The sequence below is a fragment of the Bombus pyrosoma genome, linkage group LG4, assembly GCF_014825855.1.
Source record: "Bombus pyrosoma isolate SC7728 linkage group LG4, ASM1482585v1, whole genome shotgun sequence".
NCBI classification, from domain to species: Eukaryota; Metazoa; Arthropoda; class Insecta; order Hymenoptera; family Apidae; genus Bombus; species Bombus pyrosoma.
The window spans coordinates 12,846,635-12,871,433 of record NC_057773.1 but is presented as its reverse complement, the minus strand read 5'-3'; the positions used below and the strand labels follow the sequence as shown (position 1 = coordinate 12,871,433).

General features: G+C 38.6%; 1 protein-coding gene across 7 annotated transcripts in view; it reads left to right on the top strand.

The window, feature by feature from the left end:
* The window catches only part of LOC122566684 (zinc finger protein 628-like), a 120,286-nt gene extending 96,090 nt beyond the window's left edge, over window positions 1-24,196 (top strand). For all 7 annotated transcript variants that reach the window (XM_043724289.1, XM_043724292.1, XM_043724286.1 and 4 more), the window contains one exon: window positions 159-24,196. In XM_043724289.1, the coding sequence (XP_043580224.1) occupies window positions 159-1,205 (1,047 nt within the window). In that variant the 3' untranslated portion in view covers window positions 1,206-24,196. The remainder of the gene's footprint in view (window positions 1-158) is intronic.
* Window positions 24,197-24,799: the final 603 nt, after the last annotated feature.

Below are 24,799 nucleotides of genomic sequence, written 5' to 3'. Positions count from 1 at the left end.
TTCTATCCACAGTCCATAAAAACGCTTCGTCATTCAAGCCCAAAATCTATCTTCGTCCTTCGATCCACCAATCCTAAGAAAAACATCTCACATCCACATCGCTATATACACGAATCAACCCTAACGGAATTCCATCTAACAGACCACGATCATTTCAGGTGTCGCTGGCCCTCGGTTTGGATGCAGGAGGTTGGGGTGCCCTGGTGGAACGCACGAGTGGCGGCGGCGGAAGCGGTTCCCTGCTGGGTCACGGCGGTTTCGCCGGTCTGGCGGGGTTGGCGCGTCGCTGCGGCGTCTGTCTGGCTACGTTTCCTTCCGCCTGGTTGCTGGAACGGCACGCGTTGCTTCAGCACGCCGGCCAGGCTAGCGACGACAAACCATTTACCTGCGAGCAATGCGGCCAACGCTACCGTTACCGATCCGCTTACGTGAAACACCGGGAGCAAAACCATCGGGCCCGCCTACCGGCCGATAAGCTTTTCACCTGCGACGTCTGCGGCATGCAGTTCAGGTACCTAAAGTCCTTCAAGAAGCACCGACTGAACCATGCGTTGGAACGATTGCAACGAGCTCCGGAGCCTCAGAGCAGCGCGATGACGGTGTCCGCGGCTGCAGAGAGGAGCGACCAGGTGTCCAGCACCGGAGAACCATCGCAGGTGGAGACAGGCAGCGACACCACTACCAATCCAGGTGAGGAAGAGACGCGGGGAACCTTCAATGAAAATGCTCGCGAAGAGAGCATCTCTGAGACAGCCAGCGTGCAGGAGAACCCTGGCGAGGCTGTCGAGGTTCAGATGACAGAGGCTCCTACAGGAAACAGCAGATCAGCCGGTGGTACCAGCGAGGTCGGCGACACGGATGACAACGCTGTGGACGACGATCGTTCCGAACACACGGATCCTGTGATCAGCCTGGCTCGCAGCAGTCACGAGGTTGACAGGCGCGAACGTCGCTTCGCCTGCCCCTTTTGCGGTAAGTGCGTCCGTTCGAAGGAGAACCTGAAACTCCACGTACGTAAGCACACCGGCGAACGACCGTTCGTCTGTCTCTTCTGCGGACGCGCGTTCGGCGGAAAAAGCGACCTTACTAGGCATCTTCGTATCCATACCGGAGAGAGGCCGTATCACTGCGAAATGTGCGGCAAATGTTTCGCCAGGGCGGATTATTTGTCCAAGCATCTCACCACCCATATACACCAACGCTAAACTGCGTGGATTGTACGGACGTTCTTGTCACTTGCTGCGGCGTCTTCTAGTTCGGGTGTTTAGGGATTCTGTGATAGCGAAAAGGGTTGCTCTAAGTGGGTGAATTTCGATTGCGAGCGAATCGACTCGTCGAAGTACGCAATCGCCACAAAGATTTTTCAATGTTGCAAGTTTTTCTTTAGGTAGTAGCTAATCGTGGCGATTCTTGCTTTACGCGCACCGCTTCAGGGACCGACAGCGAATCACTTGTATACAACGATCGTAGATAAACGAATTATTTTACCGCGATGCTTGCGTATTGTGTATCGTTAAAGGCGTTTGTTACACCCCGTGGAACACCCTTTCCGTGTCAGAGACACTCGGAGAAACGAGACAACGACGTAAGAAAAATAACGAAACTTCATTCATATAGAATTCGCCCAATCATCGAGTACAAGATCGTAGCAAGGGGCGAGGCAGACAGGTGAGAGAACGTCAACGTACGCGAAGGTAGTTTTCGAAGGTTCGTCCACGCGAGATGTCCGCTCTTCTCAGAGTCGAACGAGAGAAATTCTGGCGTGAAACTTCGGAGGATGCGGGAGATCAGCATATTTTTAAGATAACGTTAAACTACGCTTCGTAAACTTCGCGTCTTCGGATCCATTTTTCGAGGCTCGTTGAACTTGCGACTTTTTTTTTCACGAGTTCTTTCCTGTCTCTGGTGCGTAATCGAAGAAAAGGAAGATTCGAGAAACGTCTAGAACGCGATAACAAGAGGAGAACCATGTATCCATCCAGCCATTTGCCCATCGAGACGAGTCAATTACAGAAGAAGGGTGGAAATGAAGAAATCGTCGACGACGATGGCTGTACATGCGTGATTGTAATCTTATCACGAACGTGTAAGAGAACAGAAGAACGAAGTGTACGAAAAAAAAAAAAAAAACGAAAGTGGAAGAAGGTCGAAGATTTCTACTTAACGTTAGTGAGACTAATTTGTGATAAAGGATTCGAAACCAAAGAACGCGACGGACGTCGACGATGACGGCTCGTTTTTGTTGTCTTCTTCGTCTTCGTGCACCACCGACGAGCGATCTACTCGTTTACGTAATAGCTGTCAGCGTAATCGATGCGATTTTTATACAGTGCACGCGATAACGATCATTCTTCCGTATGCCACGCAGTCGAGGACACGTCGCGACTCCTGGTTGGACGGGAAGTATCTCCTGAATGGAAATCTAGTGGAAAAATATGTAACGTCTAGTATAACGTTTATGATTGATATATTGGCCCCGATTCCGTGACAATTTAATATGAAAAATGTGACCCTTTTGATCAAAATTTTTTTTATGGAGCTTTATCGTAGAATAATTTAAAAAAACAAATACGATGCAAGATTTTCCTTATATTTACGAGTTAACGTTCGAATCATTAGGAACAATTGGGTCTTTTAAGTTGATTTAACCCTTAACTAGTACCGTCAGATCCTGCAATACTTTGTGTGTTATAAATATTGTCATGATTTCACTCTCAGGTAATATGTGACATAAGTGTCTTGAAAATTTTTGATCAGTTCGAATTTTATAGTTGTGTATGCCGGAAGACGGATGCTCTTTTTCTAAATTTCTCAATCGTATTACACGAATAAGTATCCAATTTCTTAAAGAAACAAGACACGCATCTGTGAATATTATTTATCAAGAGAGTAAAATACACACAAGTTTAAAGAAATAATATTTGTAACATCATCGTATTTCTCACCTTCTAATTTATGAGATTGATCGTTGTGGCTTTCGAGCGACTCAATTATAACTTACAAGCGAAGGTTTAAATTTTTTATTGAGCCTAGAACTTCGGTAGAGAGTTAACATGCTTCTATTTCACCGTAACTAGTTAAGGGTAACTTGCTTTACTCGCATCCTTACAGTTTCGTTCTTTTTATTCCATCAATCTAAAGAAGTAGCAGAAATGCTGGTATAATGATGCAGAAGAGTGGTATCTTTGGACCGGATTGATATTTATCATTATCGGAGCAAAATTCTAGCTAGTCTTCGATCGATCTTACTGTGCCTTTTGTATTATTTCCAACTCGATCGCGTTTCTCTATTGTTCGAAAATTCCTTAAATTCCAAGAAAACCTGCGAAGGAGTCGTTATTCAAAAATTTCGAGGAACATATATGAGGATCAATTGAACTCCTCTCGATTTGATCCTTTTGTTTCGATCTGAGATTCAATTATTTGAATAGAAAGTCATAAATCGTGGCGAGACGATAATCAGATAAACGAAATAAACGTAAATTTCTTATTTAGAAATATGCAACGATGGGTACAAAAGGCACGGTTCATAGAATTTTAGGTGGTAGTTTAATAGGGATTAGACAAACTACTTAATTGTTTGACTGCAAGTATCGCGAAATATTGAATTTCAAGAATTAATTAACAAAAGCTGCGCCAGAAACATAATCCGCGTTATACGTGTAGCTCGAGATTATTCGTTACAAGTGGAGGATTCTCGCAGCAGCATCTCACGAGAAACAATCATGTTTGCTATTCTTCCTCTGAAATTAATTAGCCACTCTGGTCTACAGCCCAGACTGCGAATATCACGAGTAGTTTCCTCCTTCACAATTTCACCTGAAATAGCGTGTACTTGCGTCTTTATGTTTTCTATCCTTAAAACAAATAATAAGGACACGTCACACGTGGAAGGAGGAACGAGAGTGGTTAAACAAACACCGTGATATTTAGCAGTCGATTAATTGCGAGAAAAATAATTCAATTTACGCTATGATTATTTTCTTAATTTGTCCTCGAACTTGTTTCATTAACCAAACGAGTTATTCTATTGCGCGAGATTAGCTTAACTCAAGTATCATTACGAGATACCAAATTAAAAGAATAATCAAATAAAAACCTTCGCTCCGCAACCTGACAGTCAGATATTTCAAAGAATATCTTTCTATGTAATCAATTAGTCCAATTCAACGAAATACTAAATTTAACAAATAATCATGTAAAAAGTAATTACATTGAAACTGCCACCTTTCGATCTAACAACATCGAACATTCGATGCTCGAAGATTTAAAACATTTCACCGAATACGAGAAGAAGAATAAATTAAAACAACAATTGTTTAAACGATAGATTACGTTGAAACGACCAACACGATGATTCGAAATATTCCAAAGAATACCATTCTCTATAATAAATCGACCCATTGAACTATTGTATGTACCTATAATACAGAGATGAAAAGATGGCAAAAAGAATAGGGATGTGATGGACCGAACGTGTCACATATGCAAATAAGACAGCGTGTAACAACGTGTAACGATGAGCGACAGGGAGCAATACTTACTTCCTTTGCACCAGTGCTATCCCGCTAGTCATTTTTCTAGCTCTGCGCTACGGTATCTATGTAACTTGTACGGTATCTCTTGTCGCCGGTGGTCAAAAGACGTTGCATACAATTGAAAGAAACGATAGACTTCAGGTCCAAAGGACGCAGCGACGCGTTCAACGTTAGCATGGATGCGAAGGATAGGCGCGAATCATGCCAGGCCCTTCTCGGAAGCGTTGCCGGTGCCTTGGAAAGCCAGTCGTGTATCCTTTTTAAACCTAGCGATCTAGCAATAAAGCGTGTGTTTTCCGTTCTAGCCGTCACGCAAGTAGAAAAAGAAACCGACCAGGACACCATGTATTGTCACACGGTCTCCGCGGTTCTTCCAAAAACCTCTTCTTAGCCAATTGTGTCCATTTTGCTGTTTACGTGTATATATATATGTATGTCCCTGATACGTGTACGCATATATATACATACACATGCATATACATACATATACACATCGATGAAACGATAGATCGTCCAGAATGCACATATGCGCGAGCGCAGAAACGAGAGTGCCGGCTCATTCTCTTGGGACCTGGTCTCGCAAGCGAGTTCACATCGTCGTTCCACTCGTTTCCGTAATTCCGAGGGTTCCGAGCATACAACGTATATATATATATATATATGTATGTGTGTATATGTGTGTATACACACATATATATATATGTATATACATCATACATATACAAACAACGCTACTCGAATCCTCGAGGTTCGCCGAAAATACATTTACACTTGTTAGTCGTTCGTATAGCGTTCGCTCATCTCCCATCGGACGCTGGATCGCTGTCGATCGCGAGATCGACCAACAACTTCCGTCCGGTTCCCTGACCGGGATTTTGCGATCGAATTTGAACCTCTCGTCGCGTCTTAACTATTCACAAGGCTACTGTAACTATTCGCCTGGTGAACAGGCTGCAGAGAGAGAGAGAGAGGGAGAGGGAGAGGGAGAGAGAGAGAGAGAGAGATGGATCCGTGGATAGAAACGTCGACGATAGACGCGTCCACCGGTGGGAACGAAGATCGATCACTTGGACGGATGGTAAATTATTCGGCGCGTTATTCCGTCTTCTAAAATAGACATTAAATTAAGGATAAGTAATGAGATCTACAGCGATCGTTGTTGCAAACGTGCCGTCCCAGTGCCAATGACTCGTTTACTTTTCGTGAAAGTTACCGCATAGCTTGCGTCGATCTTTCGCCGTCTTGGTGATCGAGATCTACTTTGAAGTAGCTGCGTGACATAGGAACGACGAGAGAAATTTTTGGTTCGGTCGTGGGCGATTTGAGCTGTTTTTAACGACGCGGGATACTGCGACTGTTACTTGTCCCCGGGAGAACGTGGGATATGATATAGCTGTGAAGGATGCGTAAACAGAAGGTTCTTCTATATTTTATTCTTGTACACAACTTGCCTCGTTTTAGCGAACGCTGTGATTTCGTGATCGTTGCTCAAACCTGAAACCGAGAGCGGAAATGCTGGGAGACTGATTCGCTCTTTGCGTTCCATCCTAGCGAAGGGTTTAAAAGGGTTTGTCCTTTGTGATTTTTCGTTAGTCGCAGGTATTACATATTGATGCAACGATTATTTCTGAGTTACAACGTACGTATAGTTTACACCGCGTATTTTCGAATGTTAACTAACTCTTAACGCTTAGACGCTTTTTTCTCTGTAAATAATTAAGAAAAATATTAATATCCTTGACTCTTTGCAAAGATTACCTTATGAAAATGCTTCTCACTTTGCAGCATATAAAAATGTAATTCTACACGCAGATAGATAAAGAAAGAGTAACGTCGTAAAGAATAACTTTGTAATTCAGAAGTAATCAGATCGTAGTAGTATCGATATTCATTTTCGATGTTGAATTTCTTCATCACTACGTGTTACCCGAATTAACGAATTATTTGAACCAGGAAACCAAGGAACGTTAACCGATAATTTCTCTGTCGATTATTCGGATTTCGCCAAGTCGAACGCAAAGAGCAAAATCCCCAGATCGACCGCGGTTTCGTACCAAGTTCAAGTCGATCTTTCACCCGCATGGATCCCACGTCGCGGTGCACTTCGCTCCTGTAATTTCCGGGGACACGCGATTACGTCGCGCGTCTTTGCAGCCGCGAAAATGGGAAAAGAATGCGGCATCGGTTAACCAAAGAAAGTCTCGCGAGTCCGACCACGATGCACGAGGAACGACATTAAGAAAGAAAAACGAAGGAGAAGTAAACCAAGCTCGATTCTTGCGAGGCCAGTTTGCCCAAATTCCGTCAGAATTAACGTTTAGTCATTTAGCTAGTAATTTACGACGTACTTGCTGCTGTGTGTATCGCGCATTCGTGAAACGAAGTCGAATAACGAAGGTGCTATCTAAGAGAATAGAATGATCGTGGCCCGGCAGCCAGAAACGACGAAGACAAAATGACCGCTCGCGGGAACAAGGTGCCAAAGAAAAAGACTATAATAACGAATACTTACCTATTACACGAAAGAGGCTCGTGCGTTAGACGAGGAACAGAGTCGACCTATAATAGAAATAATGGTAAAAAGAAAGAAAGAAATTTCGAGCCTCGCATTTCCCTGCGAGCGGGCTGGTCCGGCGCCGCGATGACTCGGTTTAGTCGATAAATTACCTATATTATATTATATATATATATATATAGTCGAGTCGATTAAAGGTGTAAGTTTTACAACGCGAAGCGAATAATCATCGTCCCATGATGGACGAATGAACGAAGGAAGGCGAACATATTAGGTTGACTTGAAAAAGTGAACCGAAAGGGAGAAACTATTAAAGAAGAGAAAATAGACGAAAGAAGCGGATATAAGCGAATAGAGAACATGTCCAACGAATGTCAACGAGTTTCAAACAAGCAAACAAATAAACAGAATTAAAGGAAACGAAGAAAAATAAGAACGTTTGCGCGCGTAGGGAGAAAAGGGAAAAATAGAGGAAATTAAAATGAAGCTAAAAGAAAAAGTAGTGGAGGAAAATGATAAACTAGGAAAAGAAAAAAAAAAAAGAAATAAAACGAACGAAGGAGAAGGAGAATGAAGAGGCGCGAATATAGAAGATACAAACACGGCGAGACTTTTAATTTACGCTGGTTTGTCCATCTCGTGCGGTCTCTCGAAAAGAACAAAAAAAGAAAAAAAAAAACGCGCCGGTCGACAGGACCGCGTATCGTGTCCGTCTCTCGCGCGTGATTAACGATCCAAGGATTAAGGAAAATAGTTCCATGACGCCTGATGCCTCTGTTAGCTTTTATACAGGCAGCCACGTCCGCCCGCTGCCGCTCCATTTCCACTGCACGCCAGATTTACTGCGTTATGGACGGCCGAGGGAAGCTGCAAATCGTTCTGTCACTGAAAGACCGACTGTGCTTGACGTTTCCTGCTCCGCCGTGGTACGACCGACCGTGCTTCGAGGATCGTTCCCTGTACGGGAGAAACTACCCCTTGCAATTCGCGATCGCGATCCTTACGTCATCCGATTACCTTCCTTTTTTTTAAACATATTTTTAATAGATTCGGAGGTTTTATGAATTTGCGAGTTTGCCGAATATTTGATAGATTAGGTGATCTCGTGTAATAGAGTTCATGGTGACCTATTTAACTCAAATCATTGGTCGTAGGTTATTACCGTAACAGAGTTTGAGAATAATTTTAGGATATTTAATTTTAACACTGTGTCGGCTATCAGTGTGTATCGATAAGATTTCACTGAGATTGAAGTTCGTGTATTCTTCAAATATTTCGAGAATTCGTGATCATTTTAACGCCAGTTCCTTCGTTTATTACTTCTTAAGCTACACCGTTTGTGATGAAAACGATATTGTTTAATCTGTGATACCGGTATCTTGAATAAGAAAGTATTTTCTTGAATTTCGATAGATTGCGTAGATCTTCGATTCGAATATCGAACGATGGTTGTAACGATATTAGGAAGAGAAACGAGTGATTTTTAAAAATTACTTGTGCAACGAAAGCTATCTATAGGTATATTCTTTAAACTGTGATATCGATACCTTTAAATGATAAAAGAAATATTTATTTAGCGTACTAGTGTCGTTCAGTCAGTGAAATGACTAACGAATATTTAGATCGGTTTAGTCTGTATAGCTTGAAAAATGAGTTTCATATCTGGTAGCATTATTTTATCTTCGTCACCTCCTTTATTTCCATCCGTCCTTTTAAACGGTGTGGGAATGAACGTGTTAGTGTTATGATTACAAAAATCGAAACACAAAACGGTGTTATATTAGCAAATATTTTCAACAGATACTCGTGCAAATATTTAGACAGCTAGAATTTGGTATGGAAATATATATAGTAATAATAACGGGAAATAAATGAAACGTGCTAAGGAAATAGCTCGAAAATTGTCCGATAAAACGAACAGCCCGATCGCGTGTTTCATTTTTCTCCAGATACAACATTATGAAACGAATAGGAGCATTTTTATTGGATAATTATTATCGGATTTATTGTTAAATTTACTGTGTGCGGATTGTTATGCATTTATGGGAAGATTTAAAGACGAAAGTGTGAAGATGCACGGAATGCAAATAATATACAAAAAATTGTCAAAGTATGACAGCTCTAAGTTCTATTCAATTTAAGTTAAGTGTATTTATAAAAATACGAACTTGCATAAAAAAATCCGCAGTATTCTGATTTATATTCAAAATTGCTCGATACGAATTTCTGACAAACTTGGTATTACAACAGTGCCAAATATTGCAATGAAATGGAACGTTAGATATTAAACGAATAGCAACTATGCTATTCAATCATGCATACGTAAAATGATAAGAAATTGCATTTATCATCTTAGTTGAAAAGCTTAACATGAACACCATTATGCATTAGATAGCGTGTTCAGAAAACTTATCAACGAATGCAGAAGAGATCTATGTCTTTATCTTTGCATTAGTCATGTTCATTTTCTCTTATTAATTTCACTAACTGAATTACTCTTTCTATTCTTGCATACAGATTGGTCTTAGAACAACGAGTGCTTTAAATTATTAATTTCGAGAGAATTTTTTTTCACCAATATATTTTAACGATCGAACCTATTTTAAGTATCGACTATTTAAATGTATTATAATTCCGAAATACATTTCACGTGATCGATTCGATTCTTTCGACTAATTTGATAGTCGCGTAACTATTATAATTTGATATTGATTGACAACGAACGATATATATATTTTTTACAAGCACAATCTGTAATAACGACAGTTATCCGACAGTGATAATATTTTATAACGATTACTATTACATATGTGATATCGAAATATCGACTCGAATTTTAGCTAGCTTTTATTATCAAGGTACTAAGTAAACGTTTGATTTACTGTGATAACACGATAGATAATATCAAATAGTACAAGAACAAAGGGATCGTACGAGAATCTTTACAAGAATTTAATTCACCAACTGTGAAAGCAATTTTTCGTTTAAAAACACGCGTGTCACTTTTGTATCCTTGCACGATAGATGCAAAATCGCATCTTATATAACGAATAACACATTGTGTATCGGAGTTATATATTTTTCAAATAATGCGTATTTCCAGGAATTTTTAATAAAAATTCCACGCGCTTATTTATTTAGAAATTAATTTCTTCGCTTCACTTTTCATGTATTTTAATGGGATTTATGTAAATACAAATGTCACGTGTGATTATTTAATGCTTCTTTCAAATATGGTCAAATATGTAAAGTAAAGTAAACGCTTTGATGAGACAGGACATCGCATGGTTTGTAGATATATAATTGATGGAAGCGATATAGTGGGGTTATCAAACAGGTCAGATGTTAAAGTTTACATGTTTCAGAAGCAAAAGCAGCAGAATATACGAGAAGATATGCCACAGCTCATAATTACTTCTCTCTTTGCAAAATATATCTTAAAGTATACTGTGTGTCGTATAATTTGGAAGGGAAATTATAATTGGCCAAAAAGATAGATCGTTTGTTATCTCGCGGAAATTTTGAATCGATAGTTCTCCAATAAGTTTACGAATTTTACAAAAAGATAACACGAAACGTATTTTAACGTTAAAACGAACATAGCTGTCGATAGTCTACAAAATTTGATTATATAATTCGTCTCTCATTTACGCAATGTGTTAATTTATAACCAGAAGCCGCGTGAATATTTCGATCATGGTCAAACTACTTGCTATCTTTTCAACCTTAGTTAATAAACTTTAATTTTACTCATCCGAGCCTATTCGTAATATTTAAGTGGAATAGAGAAGGAAAGATACAGCTCACGAAAGTATTTGACCATATATCATAGAAAACTTTTATACCCTATCGTATGTATTGTGTAAAACTTTTTGAAATTTCATTGGCTCTGTAGCGACACACAACAGTCACGTTTATATTGATGAAATTTGAAACCAACTTGAAAAATGTAGGTATTACGAAACATTTGCATTAAACGTGTATTTGGTAAAATAATTAGCATGCAGCATGGATAAATGTCTTAAGAGTATAATAAACATTAAAAAGAATTCCACCGAATATCGAGGCTTATTAATATAACGAATAATTGGCCATTCAAATATTTTTATCATCTCTGTACATACTTGTACCAAATGTGTATCTTGTAACTTTTATTTACATTTCCAGATTTGTTTCAAACTCGACCGATATAATCATAATGCTCGAATCTCTTTATAGCGCCAATGTAATTTCAAAATATTACGTACAACACACACAATATATTTCTGACGGGTTTCTATAAATGTTGGAATACTTTCACGAGCCACTGTGGATGAAACTCGATCACAGTTGTGTTTCTATCGAGTGAATCGATAGCGAAAACTAGTCCTTTGACCGGGAGAAAATCAAAGGGCGAAAGTCGCCTCGCACTCTTCCAATTTGCCAAATCACAAAGTTAAAATCGTCAACGGTGCTCTAGCCGAGGTTTCGCAGCCCGTCCAAATTACGAGAGCGATTTTTTCGCCGGTCCCTCCACTCGACCTAGAAAATAAAAACCCACAAAGATTCTTCCGATAACTCTTCTGTGACGGCGCGGTAAAATCTTCATATCCCGCGGAAAAAACATTCCCGCGGGACCGTGTGTCCGGCAAAAGAGGAACGAGAAAAACAAATGTCACGGAGAAGAGGATGAGCCACGCGTTGTCACGTTTTTTATAGACGTGAAAACTTCCGGTTTTACACTGTTACACTTGAAATCTCATGTATTCTTTCTGTGCAGTGTAGTAATTCTACGGGCATCGTCAATTTACACTTTCGAAAATGTCTACTTTTTCTGTTTTCCATGGCCTTGTAGGGAAAATATCGATGATAATCAAACTGAGGATATGTTTCTGCATTTGGGGGAAATTTAACGCTACTATATGAAACTATCGACGACCAAAGCATAAATCTTGTAACTAGTGAAATTTTAACGAAAGATATACGAAGGAATAATATAGTGCAAGAAGAAAATCGTCAAAAATGTCGTTGTCTTAAATCCAACGAATTTTCATGTCCATTTTTAATTCAAGATCATGTGGGAAGAATATGATAAGTCAAGTTTCGTTAATCTTCTGATTCTTAATACGAGACAGATAAAAAGGGAGAAAGGGGAGTTTAGAGAAGATACAAGACATTCCTCTACAAAATAGGAAGCTTTCAATTTTCGTAAGTTTACAATATTTTCGCTTCTGTTCTATGAAAATGAAACGTCCACGCGTTTTTATTCTCAAGATACGATTGTTCGAGAAATAGAACAGTAACTGTTCAGCCAATATCTTAAGCGATTATTCGGAACTTGAATTGAGATTAGTATCGTAAAAGTCAGAATTTGGTAGAACCATTAGATTTAAGAAAAACGTATAGTTGAAATAAATTTAATTTTTATAGTCTTTACGAACAAAATACAATGTTGAAATAATTTATTTACTTTAATAATATCAGTGAGTTTGATGTAACAATTATTTCTGATTTTGAAATTTTAACTTTTAAATTGATACGGTTTGTTTCTAGATATTTTCATAGTGATAATATCATTTTGCGATATTCATACTTATCAACGATGCCTCTGATTCGGAACAATCCGATTCGATCGAATACGTGCGATGCACCGATTTGTAACAAAGAAAATAAAGGTAGCTGCATTCTGTTCTTGAAAAAATGATCACGAAGTATTGACACCGCGTCGAGCCAAAAATTTCCACGAATAAGAGCAAAAACAGACACTCGACACGCCCCGTTGTGAAACGCCATCAATCTTTCCATTGACAGTGTTATATCCAACCGAATGTCTCGTAGTTCGAGTTTCCCATGCCAAAAGAGGCTCATGAATATCCATCGTCTAGGTGAAATTTAGGTTACCTAATTCCATTTGATCTCATTTTTCCTTCGATCAAACGTTACGTAATATCATTAGAATTATTTTAAAATAGACCTGTATGGATAAAGTTTTCTCAAGGGAATCTTCAAACTTTTCACAATTCTCTTCAACGAATCGTCATTATCCTTGTATCCTTCGTACAAAAGGGGATGCTTTTTCTTGGTCTTTCAGTTATTACCGTCCTCTACTGTAACGGAACATGGATTCCAACGTTTATTTTTCCAACGAATTTTTATATTTTGATCTTCGTCTTATTACAGACTTATAAACATTTTTAATGTTTCAATTGTAATATAATAAATAACAATTGGTTCGTATTTGGTTGAAATTTGAAATAGTATTTAATGTTAGAAAAACACGATTAAGCCGAGCTTTTCCTTTCACTACGACGAACTAAAACTCGAAAGTTAGTGCGTAACACCCACCATTCTAAATAATTTAAACTTCCTTCGTTTAAACTTTCTGTCGCTCCGCCTCTAGCGTCGAATTCTATTCGTCGTCACGAGTAAGCCGGTCTTTCTTCCTGTTTACCGCACGATCCTCAGCAGCCTCTGCCAAACTCCAATCGCAGAAAGAAAACCATAGACCACCTATCTTTATTCTCTGCTAACTTACTACCAATACACGTTGTTACCGCGACAAATACCGGAAGTCTCATGATCCTTTACCATCTGCCTTCTGCTGAGGCAGAAGTTGCTTCGATATGAAGAAATAACGCGGTAATACGACTTTTACCAAACTTCGGTTGTAACAAGAAGACGAAAAACCACCTATTTCTATTTCACAACTACAACTTGCAAATTTACTTTCTAACGTTCTCCAACGCCTTCGCTTTCCACCAAAGCACGACCACCGATGGTTAGAGACCACCATGAGAAACACGAAAAGTCCACGATCCTCGCGACCTTCCTTTCGCCGAACAACCTTGACGTTAAGAGATAACAATGCGATAATGCGACTCCTACCAAACTTCGATTCCAAAAGGAAAACGAAAAGCTAGCTATCTTTACTCTTCGCCAATTTCCAAATTTGCTCTATACTGCAGTCTGTATCGAGCCACGACCGCGAGAAACCTTAAAAGTCCACGAACCTCGCGATCTTCCTTTCGCCGAAGCAGGGTTGGTCGAGCGAGGTCGCATCGATATCGCGAAATAATGCATCGGATCCTCGTTTTAAGTTCGCCCCGAACTTACGACTGGGATTCCAGGAATCAATTAATCGTGACGCGGTGCGCGTTCATGTGCAACTCTGCGTCAGTGTGCATAAAGAGAGAAAGAGGAAGAGAGAGACAGAGACAGAGAGAATAAGGTAATAGAGAACAAAGAGGGGAAGAGGAGGGCAGACCGAGCGGAGTACGAAACGCAGGCCAAGTGGAAAGAGGGAAAGAGCGCGATAGACCGAGCGTGTGACTCCGCATCACGTTAGTTCGCGTGATAGCCAACCGTCTTTCAATCGAAGTCGGTAAAACGTACCTCCGAAATGTGCACGGCATAATATATTCAACGCGATTGTGTGTCCCGGCACAAAGGGATCGCGAGCAAAACGGAATGGAGCAAACCTGGGTTTTCCAGGGGCGCGCGAGCGCGCGTATGGCCTCGGCACGGTTCCCGAGCCCAATGGGGTGGGGCGAAGCTGGTTTTTCCGTCATACGTCCACTAACGAATATATCCGCGTGATATTTTTTTATAGTTTACCTACGAGTGATATTTATATTTACGGATATATTTACGCCAAGCGATCCGTCTATTTCATGGCCTATACGAGAACAATGTGCGAGGGAGGAAATCGGTGTTGGCGAAGGAACACGGGAACCGCGAGTCGAAAGCCTTCGCGCGATTCTTAGGTATCTTGTCTAAGTACGTTGTTACGAGGTCGAAATTTCGAATATCTCGTATTTGATATTCTTTTCTGTTGCTACTTCTATATAGAAATACTGTTTGTAGATATTTGGTTGCGGTAACAATATTTGAGCACGGTCAGGGTATACAGAGTGAATTAACGATTAAAAGTTACTCATTTTCGTTTTTGGGACAAGCTCTATTGATTTAATTTTTTATTCAAATACATAAATATTTGCACTCCCTTCGCTGTATTTACAACTCTGTTTGTTTCATTATTGATATTTAACACAAGGTTGAGGTAATATTGATACACCCATTCGACTTTGACCGAAGTATGCAAGTTAGCGTTGAATTAATGATGAAAACCTATTTATTTATAGGTTTTATAGAGTTAATTGTACTAATCGAATTTTTTATATCATTCGATGGCATAAGAGATTGTATTTATATGGAGACTCCTTTCGCTATATTTCTGTTTGTACTTGTTTCATCATTGAAATTTAACAGGAGGTTCAAATAATATTGACGCACCTATCTCAATTTGAGCGAAATGTTCTCTCTGTTTTAGGGGAACCTTTGGCGCATAAAATTTGCCGTATAAAATTGTTTTCGCGGTTGAATTTTTCGATGACTTCGATAATATTACGTATTTAAGTATTTATTTATTCAGCAAGGCTTAATACCGTTCACTGTCGTACATTACCGTATTCTGGCGAGCTGCAAAGCGAGCGAACACGTTAATGTTTGTTTCGCATTAAGTAGCGGTGTCGATAATTAACATGTTCGCTGCGATGCACACCATTGATGATGCATTATTGGCTTTTCGTGTACACACAGCCTGCTGTCAGTACACCATACTATGCGACGTTGCATGCGCACATAGTTCTTACTTCTTACGATCGTGATTTTCTTCCAATAAATTATTATTTATTATTAAAAACTTTTAGAGCATAACGTTAGAGAAACTTGAAACTTGATATATAACTGTACGTTTGATCTCGATCTTTAACAAGACATCGTTACTGTACAGTAAATTTATGATACGATTAGAATATAGAATTACACATTAAAGAATCGTGTAAGTAGATGAATCCTCCAGCTTACAGAAGAAAATTTGTATTCCTTGTTTCAAACAACTCGTCCAACTATAAGTGTCATGGATAAACCTTCGGACTTTTAAGAAAGAATTTTTACTTCTTGTTAAACAACTGATGGTACAGTTTATAATAAGCGGCTATCTTTGTCATTTTCAATCATGGAAATACACGTGTTACCGAAGCGTATAAAGTCGGGCACCTCGTCTGGACCTCGAAACAACGTTAACAGAATGCAAGCTTCGATCACGCGTATTAATTCGGATGCGGAAGAATTCGAAATCCCAGGCAATTCGCGGCGGACCGATGGATGATCACGTTCGAACTTAATCGCATTCGAACTGAAACAACCCGATTTACCCGAACGAAGAGTAACGTTAATTCCGTACATTATCCTAGAACAAAGCAGCACCCATGGCCAGGCGTTATGGAATGGATTGGGCATTTTAAACCACGTTTAAAAATTATAGCTACCTATACAACACCAAGTAATATATATATATATAAATATATATATATATACAAATTCTAATATATATATAAATATATATATGACGATGATAATATTATATATATATATGAAAATATATTTAATGAATGTTCCTATATTTATACTATAAGTACATACTAAGTGTATTATATTGATATTCGATGGCGATTTCAGGTTTTTACCAAGCAACAACAAAATAAAAAAATTAAATGTCTGTTTAGATAGTAGCCGTACTATCGGGTTAATTTAAACGAATCGGAAGAGAGTGAGAAAAATAATGAGAAAAAAAAAAAAAGAAAGGGAGATAGGTAGAGAGAAATGGAAAGGCTAAAGAAGTGAACGCGACGAAGAATGATATCGATGCAAACGATAGAGAAGGGTTAGACGAAGAAACGATATAAAATACGCGACGAGCCTCGATGATTCGAGATTTCGAATCGATCGTCGTGTAATTTTGAGATTAGACGAAGGTTAGAGGAAGAATGCTTGAAAGCGGGTTTGTGTGTGTGTTGGTGACGAGGCGAGGGTCTTCCTATACTGACTGAACGATCAGATGTGATATATGCATAAGGATTAATTAATAATTATTTACTCCAATCGTATATATATATATGTAATTAATATTATTAATATGGTTATGATATACAAACATTATATCTATATATTGTGTATAGGTAGATAGGAACATATACAATGTTTTTAACTGGTTTATCTATGTTCCGAGGATATATGCTAAGTGTATTTAGGTAGGATGTTGTAAGAAGGTCTCTCGGCGTTAATGTTTAATCGATAGAGACCACGCAAGTGATTAAAACCGCGACGAACCGGTCCTCGCGACGAAAATACCACTGTTCCTCTGAATTATTTAATTATATATCGGTTTCTTATTCAGGTCTCGCTACCAGGAAGACGACGGTTCTTTTAAACGTTGCTGAGAAATAACTCAGAAATCTGTTTAATGCAAATTTAACAATTCCAGAGATTTTAGAATTCTACAAAGTAGAACGGAAAGGAGGAAAATAGTTGATTGGAAATATTAATTTCACCTGTAATTTTTATCTAAGGTTTTCAAAGAGACGTTACCCGTCTCACATTTCCGAATCTTGCGAAATTTATTGAATCTTTATGTATCATTTTCATCCTTTAATAACGAATCACGTTCCATTCGTAAAACGAAATCGACAAACAGAATGCGTTTCGAGTTTGTTCGTACGAAAATAATAAAGAAAATCGTAAGAAGGGAAGCCATAAAATTCTTCGGACTACGCCCTGTTATATCGAAGCACATTGATATTTTCGTCAATTTTTCATTCAAAATTTTATGTCGAAAAATTACTCAAACTCAAGTAACAACATAAAATTGCTAATATTAATTTACGAATCGATTCTCAGTTATCGATTGCATGCAAACAAGATCCAGCGCATAATTCAATTTATAAAGGCGCTTTAAAATAGAATTTCAAAAGCCATCCTTCAAAGTATCATCGTCTTTCTACGATAGTCAAAGTCGTGAAAATTTTCTGGCCCGAAGGCTGGCGTTTCGATCGGGTTTGCGAAAATCGGATGGTTCGTGACGAGGACCAGTTCCTCGCGGAAGCACAGCGAACCGTGCAGGTTCATAGGGAAAAGAAAGAAGCAGAAACAATTGGGGAGTGTTTCGAGTTTATGCGTTCCGTGCAATAACAGTTTGCTCAATCCTCGGTGTCCGTCGGTCCGTCCGTACGGAACGACTACTCGTAGGTTTAAAACGAAGCATACATACACGACACAGATACAACGACAGATCGCACACACGGAGTATCACACATACGCGCGCACACACACCACCCTCACACACAAAACGAAAACACACACGCACTCTCTCTCCCGGTACAAACATTCACACACATTCACACACACACACACGCGCGCACCCGCGCGCGCGTGTAATTCGTGTATAGAGAACAGCAGAAGTAGTAGCTAGCTCGACTCGTTAACGTAGCCAGACAATTTTCGAACGTAATAGCCGGAAACGGAAACTTTAATCTCCTATTTCAAACCTTCCTTCGAGTCTCTCGATGTCTTTTCGGTGTCTATTCTAAAGAGATTTAAGCGAAAAAAAAAAATAATTAAATAGTACATATAAAAATATATAAATATAATAGATATAAATATAAATATGACAAGGATAAAAAAAAACCCTGCGAACGATTTCAGCGTTTAGCTTCGTCTGTGTAATAGTACGTACGATGTCTCGAAGAATAAAGTGAGATTCAAGAAACGCTAAAAAAAGTAAAAAAAAAAGAAGAGGGAAAGAATGGAGTAACGTATAAAAAAGATACCTTGGAACCCGTTCGCACGGCGTGGTTGCAAAACGTAACACATCCACGTTCCGACGAGGCGTGCGCGCGCGCGCGCGCGTCTGCACCAAAGGCGTAATAATAATCCTCGACTCTTGCGCCAAAAATATATACAAAATTTGTCGAGGCCGTCGAAAAGCTTCGTAAATCGAAACATAGATGTAAAGATGTAAAGAAGATTTCGATCTTCTGACAACGACGGAGGCGGAAGCGGAAGCGGAAACGGAAACGGAAGCGGTGCGGCGCGCGTGCACGCCACGGTTCCCACGCTATTTCGGCAAAATTAATCGTAGATGTATCACTAAACCTTTTTCCTAATCTTCTCTCGACTTCTCGTTACCCTAGCAATAACGAACGATTACGGCTATCGCTGTTTCGTCCTCGAAAAGCGAACGTTCTTCCCGCTGCAGGAACTGTTTGTAAATCCATGGCACGAATGTCCGCCGCTTCGTCGTGTAATTTTGCTGAAATAGAGATCGTCCCACTACTAATCCTGCCGCTGAGTAGAAAGGAGAAAAGAGAAACAGAGGTGCGTGGAAGCGTACAGAGTACGAGGATCCATGAGAAAACGAGAAATTGAATAGAGATGAAACTCGCTAAGGGGGACGAAAGAAGAATCGTTTCGCCGTTGTCGGTGAGATTCGTTCGAGTAGCCCCGCCGAAATTTACACTCGTATCTGCCCCTTAAATCCGAGGCAACCCTCTACCGACCCGTCGATAAAACCCACCCCCGCCTTCACCCTTCTGTGTCGAAGCTTTAACGAAAGTCGATTTTGCAATCACACTTAGCCGGTTCGCGAGGATGTTTGAGTAATACGGCGCGATCGAGAAAGAAAAACTGAAAAAAGAAAAAGGAAATAATGGAAGAAGACGAAGATGGGATGAATACACACACAACACATACACACATTTCGTGGCCGTACTGTCGTAATTGTTTGTCGTACCTACTGTTAGATATTAATGATTGTAACTTGTAATAATTAGCGTAATTTGACGAATTGAGGGGGGCGGCACGTGCGCCACGGGTGAATACCAGGTGGAATTAGAAATTGGAAACGCGCGACGTGACGCACGTGGCCATACCGCCCCTCCACGTGGATGTTAGAGATATTTTTCAACTTGTACTAAATGTGATAAACCGATGAATTGACAATGAGCAATCTAACTGTAATATATATATAAACATTATATTATATATATATTATATATATATTATAAATACGTGTCTGTCGTACAAGCCGTGAATAGGTTTTACCGTAAATAGTTACGTGTTAGCTTAATTGATTGATTGTACACATGTCGAGCGAACGAACGACGTTTCTTTCTCTACGTAACGTACAAGCGAGAGGCTTATAAGTAAAAAAAAAAAAGAAAAAAAAGACAAGAAGAAAACTTGGAAAAAAAGAGAAACAAAGGAGAGAAGAGAGAAACGCATGGGAAGAAAATAAAAAGAGGCGATAAGAGAGGAAACAGCGGTGATGATATCGCAGGCCGTCTCGAAATCTGTCCACGAATTTTTCCAATGACGCTGGGCGCTGTCTTCGAGATACGTGCCACGCTCGCTTCTTGGTTAATCGATTAATTAATTAATTAGGGAACTGGCCGGAACGGGCTGAACGAACTGCAGCCATGTCTTTTCTTCTATTTTAATTTAACCGTGACTCGATTACAAGTTTTTAATGAAATTATTTGTTACTTGAACTTATATCATGCACGCGCATAGTTGGCTAAATTGCCTTTATACGCGCGAGTTGCATACAGGAAAATCGATGCGCGAGAAACTCGAGATTAAGTCTTGCCTTAAAAATTTTTGTTCAATTTTGTAGATATTACTTAGATTTTTGCCTAGATCAGATCTAATTTGAAACTTTGAGACGAGTTAACTTATCGATTTGAATTAGTTTTCTAAATTCGAGCTTATAAAACGTACTAAACGAGACATGTAAAAATACCAGAGAACAATGATAATCATAAGATCAATTCTGTTTCTAGTAACACATTTCTCACCTTTTGCAGGAAAATTATTTTTCATTTATCAGTACCAAGCCAGAAATAATATTGGAAAATATTTCTGAGTAAAACAACGTTCGCTGAAAGTACATGCCTATCGTGTTTTTTTCCGTCTTTTAAAAAGCTTGCTTGGATTGAACAAAAATTAAAAATATACATTTAATATTCATATTATAATTTATTATAATCCTGCCTAAAAATTTAGCGCTAATATACATATTATGTCAGCATCCCTCGAGAGTTAAAAAATTTCTATAACAGCATCTACATATTCAAAGTTGCTTGCAACACGCGACTCTTTATCAACGAATTTACGTTTCCTTCTTTTCCAACTTGTTAACAAAAATGTCGAGTAACTATTAAAAAGAAAATGGAAGAACATCACGCGTGTTTTTCTTCGCGCCATTTCTTGCTAGACGTCAAAACTGGCAACAGGATGCCGTCAGCCCATTCACGGTAACCGCGTTCGATATATTACGTATGTATGTATAAATAGCCGTTGTGTGTGTGGTACAAAGCTGCGAGTCTCATCTGAATCCGATCCCATCGACCGCGAGATCGTCGATCATCACGGATCGGCGATCGATCGACCGACCAAGCTGACGGTACGACGACTACGAAGCGGCGTGTAAAATTTAATTCTAGCGTTACCATGAACCGCCAGTCACGGCGCCCCACGTCAATGGCACGCTTTAGAAGGAAGAAGAGAAAAAAAAACGGTGAAAAAAAATAACGGGGGATAAAAAATACTGTGTAAAGGGGAAGAAAAAAAAAAGAACTAATAATACACTATTACTGGTACATTATTATATACATTGTAACCAATTGTTGTCTACGATATAATGTTATTTTTCTAATTCATATTCAATTGTTATCGTTGAGAGCGAGAGGGAGAGAGAGGCTGAGAGAAAGCGTGAGAGAGACAAACACGAGGGCACACACGAGAATTTTTAGGGAAGAAGAAGCGAGAGAGAACTTAGCAGGCGGCCGCTGTATGCGTAGATCCCGCACATCTTTGCACCTTTGCTCCTGATGCTACTTCCGATACGGCCGCCATTCCTTCCGATCGTTCGTTTACTGCGTCATTATAATTTCATGTCTCGTTTCCTCTCTTTCTAAATTGGTCTTCGTAATTGCCGATATCCTTAGAGTTCGTACAATTCATTTTTCCATTATTTTTGCTTTACATAATTTATTTTGGAATCACATGGCTGTAAAGTATAGGTACTTGTTACTATGGAATATTTTCTTATAGAAGGAAGATTAAAATTATTAAAATTTTTTTATATTTATATGTTTCGTAAGATGAAAGCGTTTTAAAGGAGATTTGATTGGCAAATGTTGGAAATCTAAAAATTAATTTTATCGATTTATTGTTCATGTTTCATAACCCGAATCTGATACAACTCGTGTATATAAACGCACATAGTTTCCTATTATTATTATTTCAGCTTGAAAATCAACAAAAAGTACATCACAGATGGCAACATTTATACACTCGAGTGGAACATTGCCAGAATAGACAGACACCATGGCTTGACAGAAGTCTGACCAATCGTAGTTTTCACTACTGGCAACCTTTCTCTTAAAACAACATATAACGAGAGAAGAGTGTAATTTTCTGCAAATTATATCTATTCTCTTGCCGTTTATTTATTACCTTCGCCATAATTATAGTTGAATCTTTCATTCGATGAACTATCATATTCTACTGAAAAGAAAATACAAGCGGACGAAAATATGAAAGGAAAAGGGCAAAGAAGAGATTCTATGAAAAATGATTTATTTATCGGGGCAAATGTCGTGTAGCAGAAACGACGATCGACGAATCGATGGCCGCTAAAGACTAATTGATAGATCAGACCCTTCTGCTCTCCTTAACCCCTCTCCTAGCCCTGAGCTTTCGTAGATGGATGATGCGAGGCGAAACAAAAGCGGTAGCGACGCGTAATTAGCAAAAGAATGCTAATGTCGGGCGGCGCGCTGGTCTGTGATAAAACAAAAAAAAACTAAAAAAAAAAAATAGAAAAAATGTGAAAAAAAAGAAACAAAACGTCGCGGGCGTGTATTGTATTTTTTGTAAGGCTCGTTCGTGCCAGATTTGTGATAGCCAAGTCCGCGGCATCCTCGATTAAATGGACGATGACGATGGGCCGGCGTGCCACCGGCGCGAGGGAAACAAAATGTCGATTAGACAGAGCGTTGGACGAAAGATGGACGGGGGATCGCTTGAGTTCTTTTAAATCGTGACGATTTTCTTCCGTGGAAAAAGAAGAAAAAAGAAAAATCCCTGCACTTTGTGATCCGACGATTTTATTTTGCTCCTTAATGAAGTTATTTTATGTAATTTTGAATTGTCGCAGTTAAAGAATCGTATTAAAGTAACGTGTAATTAGTATCGTGAAAAGTATGGAGTTGGAGCTTTGTGTTGTTAAAAACACTAAGATGTTTTCTTCCCTTCGTACAATTTTGGGATTTTTCAAGACTCGAAGTTTCGTTAGCAATCTATAAAATTAACAGTTTCGTTAGTTTAAGAAACGCAATTAAATATCTAATTTCTTTTTTCTTTGCAATATTCTACATAAACTTACGATTTGTTATACGATAATTAATAAAATCGTACACTACTTCCCTTTACAAATTATTAATTCAATTATTGTTACACAAGTAGTATATAAATTTCAAGAATCTTAATTACCGAAATCCACGAAATGAAGGAAACATCAAACGTATGATTTAAATGTGCCAGACTCCATGCTTTTTACTACTGAAATCCATCTTTATTTCTTCGCAATCAAATGTTGAAAGAGCAATACTTTTCAACGAATTGAACATCCGAGCAAAGTAAACTCGAAGAATCGCCGATAGAGAAAAGAATATCTCTTAAAAACGATAAAAGGAAACGAGATAAAATGAAAGAAGGGAATCGTCACGGAGGAAACAAGTCGACACTATACTTATTTCCAGTCGGTGAGACTGGTATGCGAGGAAGCCTAAGTTTACTAATTGTAAGCAGCATGCCGCGTTTCGCGTTACTTTAAAAAAAAAAAAATAATAAAAGCCGCGAGAAACGATATTGAATTTGAGATTTGGTGCGTGTACGTGTGTGTGCGTGCGTGTGTGCACGTGTGTGCGTGAACGCGTGTATTGTTGTTGAATCCTGGTATCCACGATGCCAAAGATGTAAGTCATGTAATAAAGTTGTGGCTAAGGTACTATGGTAACGTCAATGATAACGATAAACAACGGTGATAATCGTTATTGCTATCTTGTAACGTTTAATGTATATCAGTGTCGTGCAAAAAAAAAAAATTGAGCGGCTGAGCTCCTCGGTGTTGTGGGTATACATACTCGTTCCTAGCAACTCGTATGACAATTACTACTCGATACACTACTCATAACATTGCATTGATCTACTTTACTCTACGTACTTCAAAGATAAATAAATACATTCTGTCCAATCTCAACAATTGCTGGTATTCGATTTTTTTCTACATATCCTTTATAGGTGAGACAAGAAATCCTTTGGAATTAATTTTCATTTTTTCCTGTTTTAATTGGAGAAAATAAAAAATAAAGGAATATACTATATATATATATATATATAGTATATATATATATTATTATATATATATATATATATAAGGTAGGTATTGGTTTCAATAAATAAATTCGTTAAAAACCTGTATAATTTTATTTTTTCAGCGTTGATGACAAAAAGAGAAAGCAATTAAAAGAGATGATAAAAAGAGAAGAAAGATGGTTAAGTATTACAAAACAGGTAGACTCTGTGTATAAATTATATTAAATGTAATGCAATTATAAATTAAATTTCAAGGTCTCTTTTAAAAAATATTACAATAGATTAGGGGAAACGGAAGACAATATAAAATCTAAAAAATGCATCGTATTTATAAATCCATTGAAATGAATTCATAAATGAAATACTTGAAAATCTATCCAAGATTTGAAAAAGATTCAGCGTGAAGTTTAAAAATATATAAATTATATATTATATATTATAAAACGCTAAAACATTTTTAGCTTCTTTAAGAAATGTCCTATAACGTAGA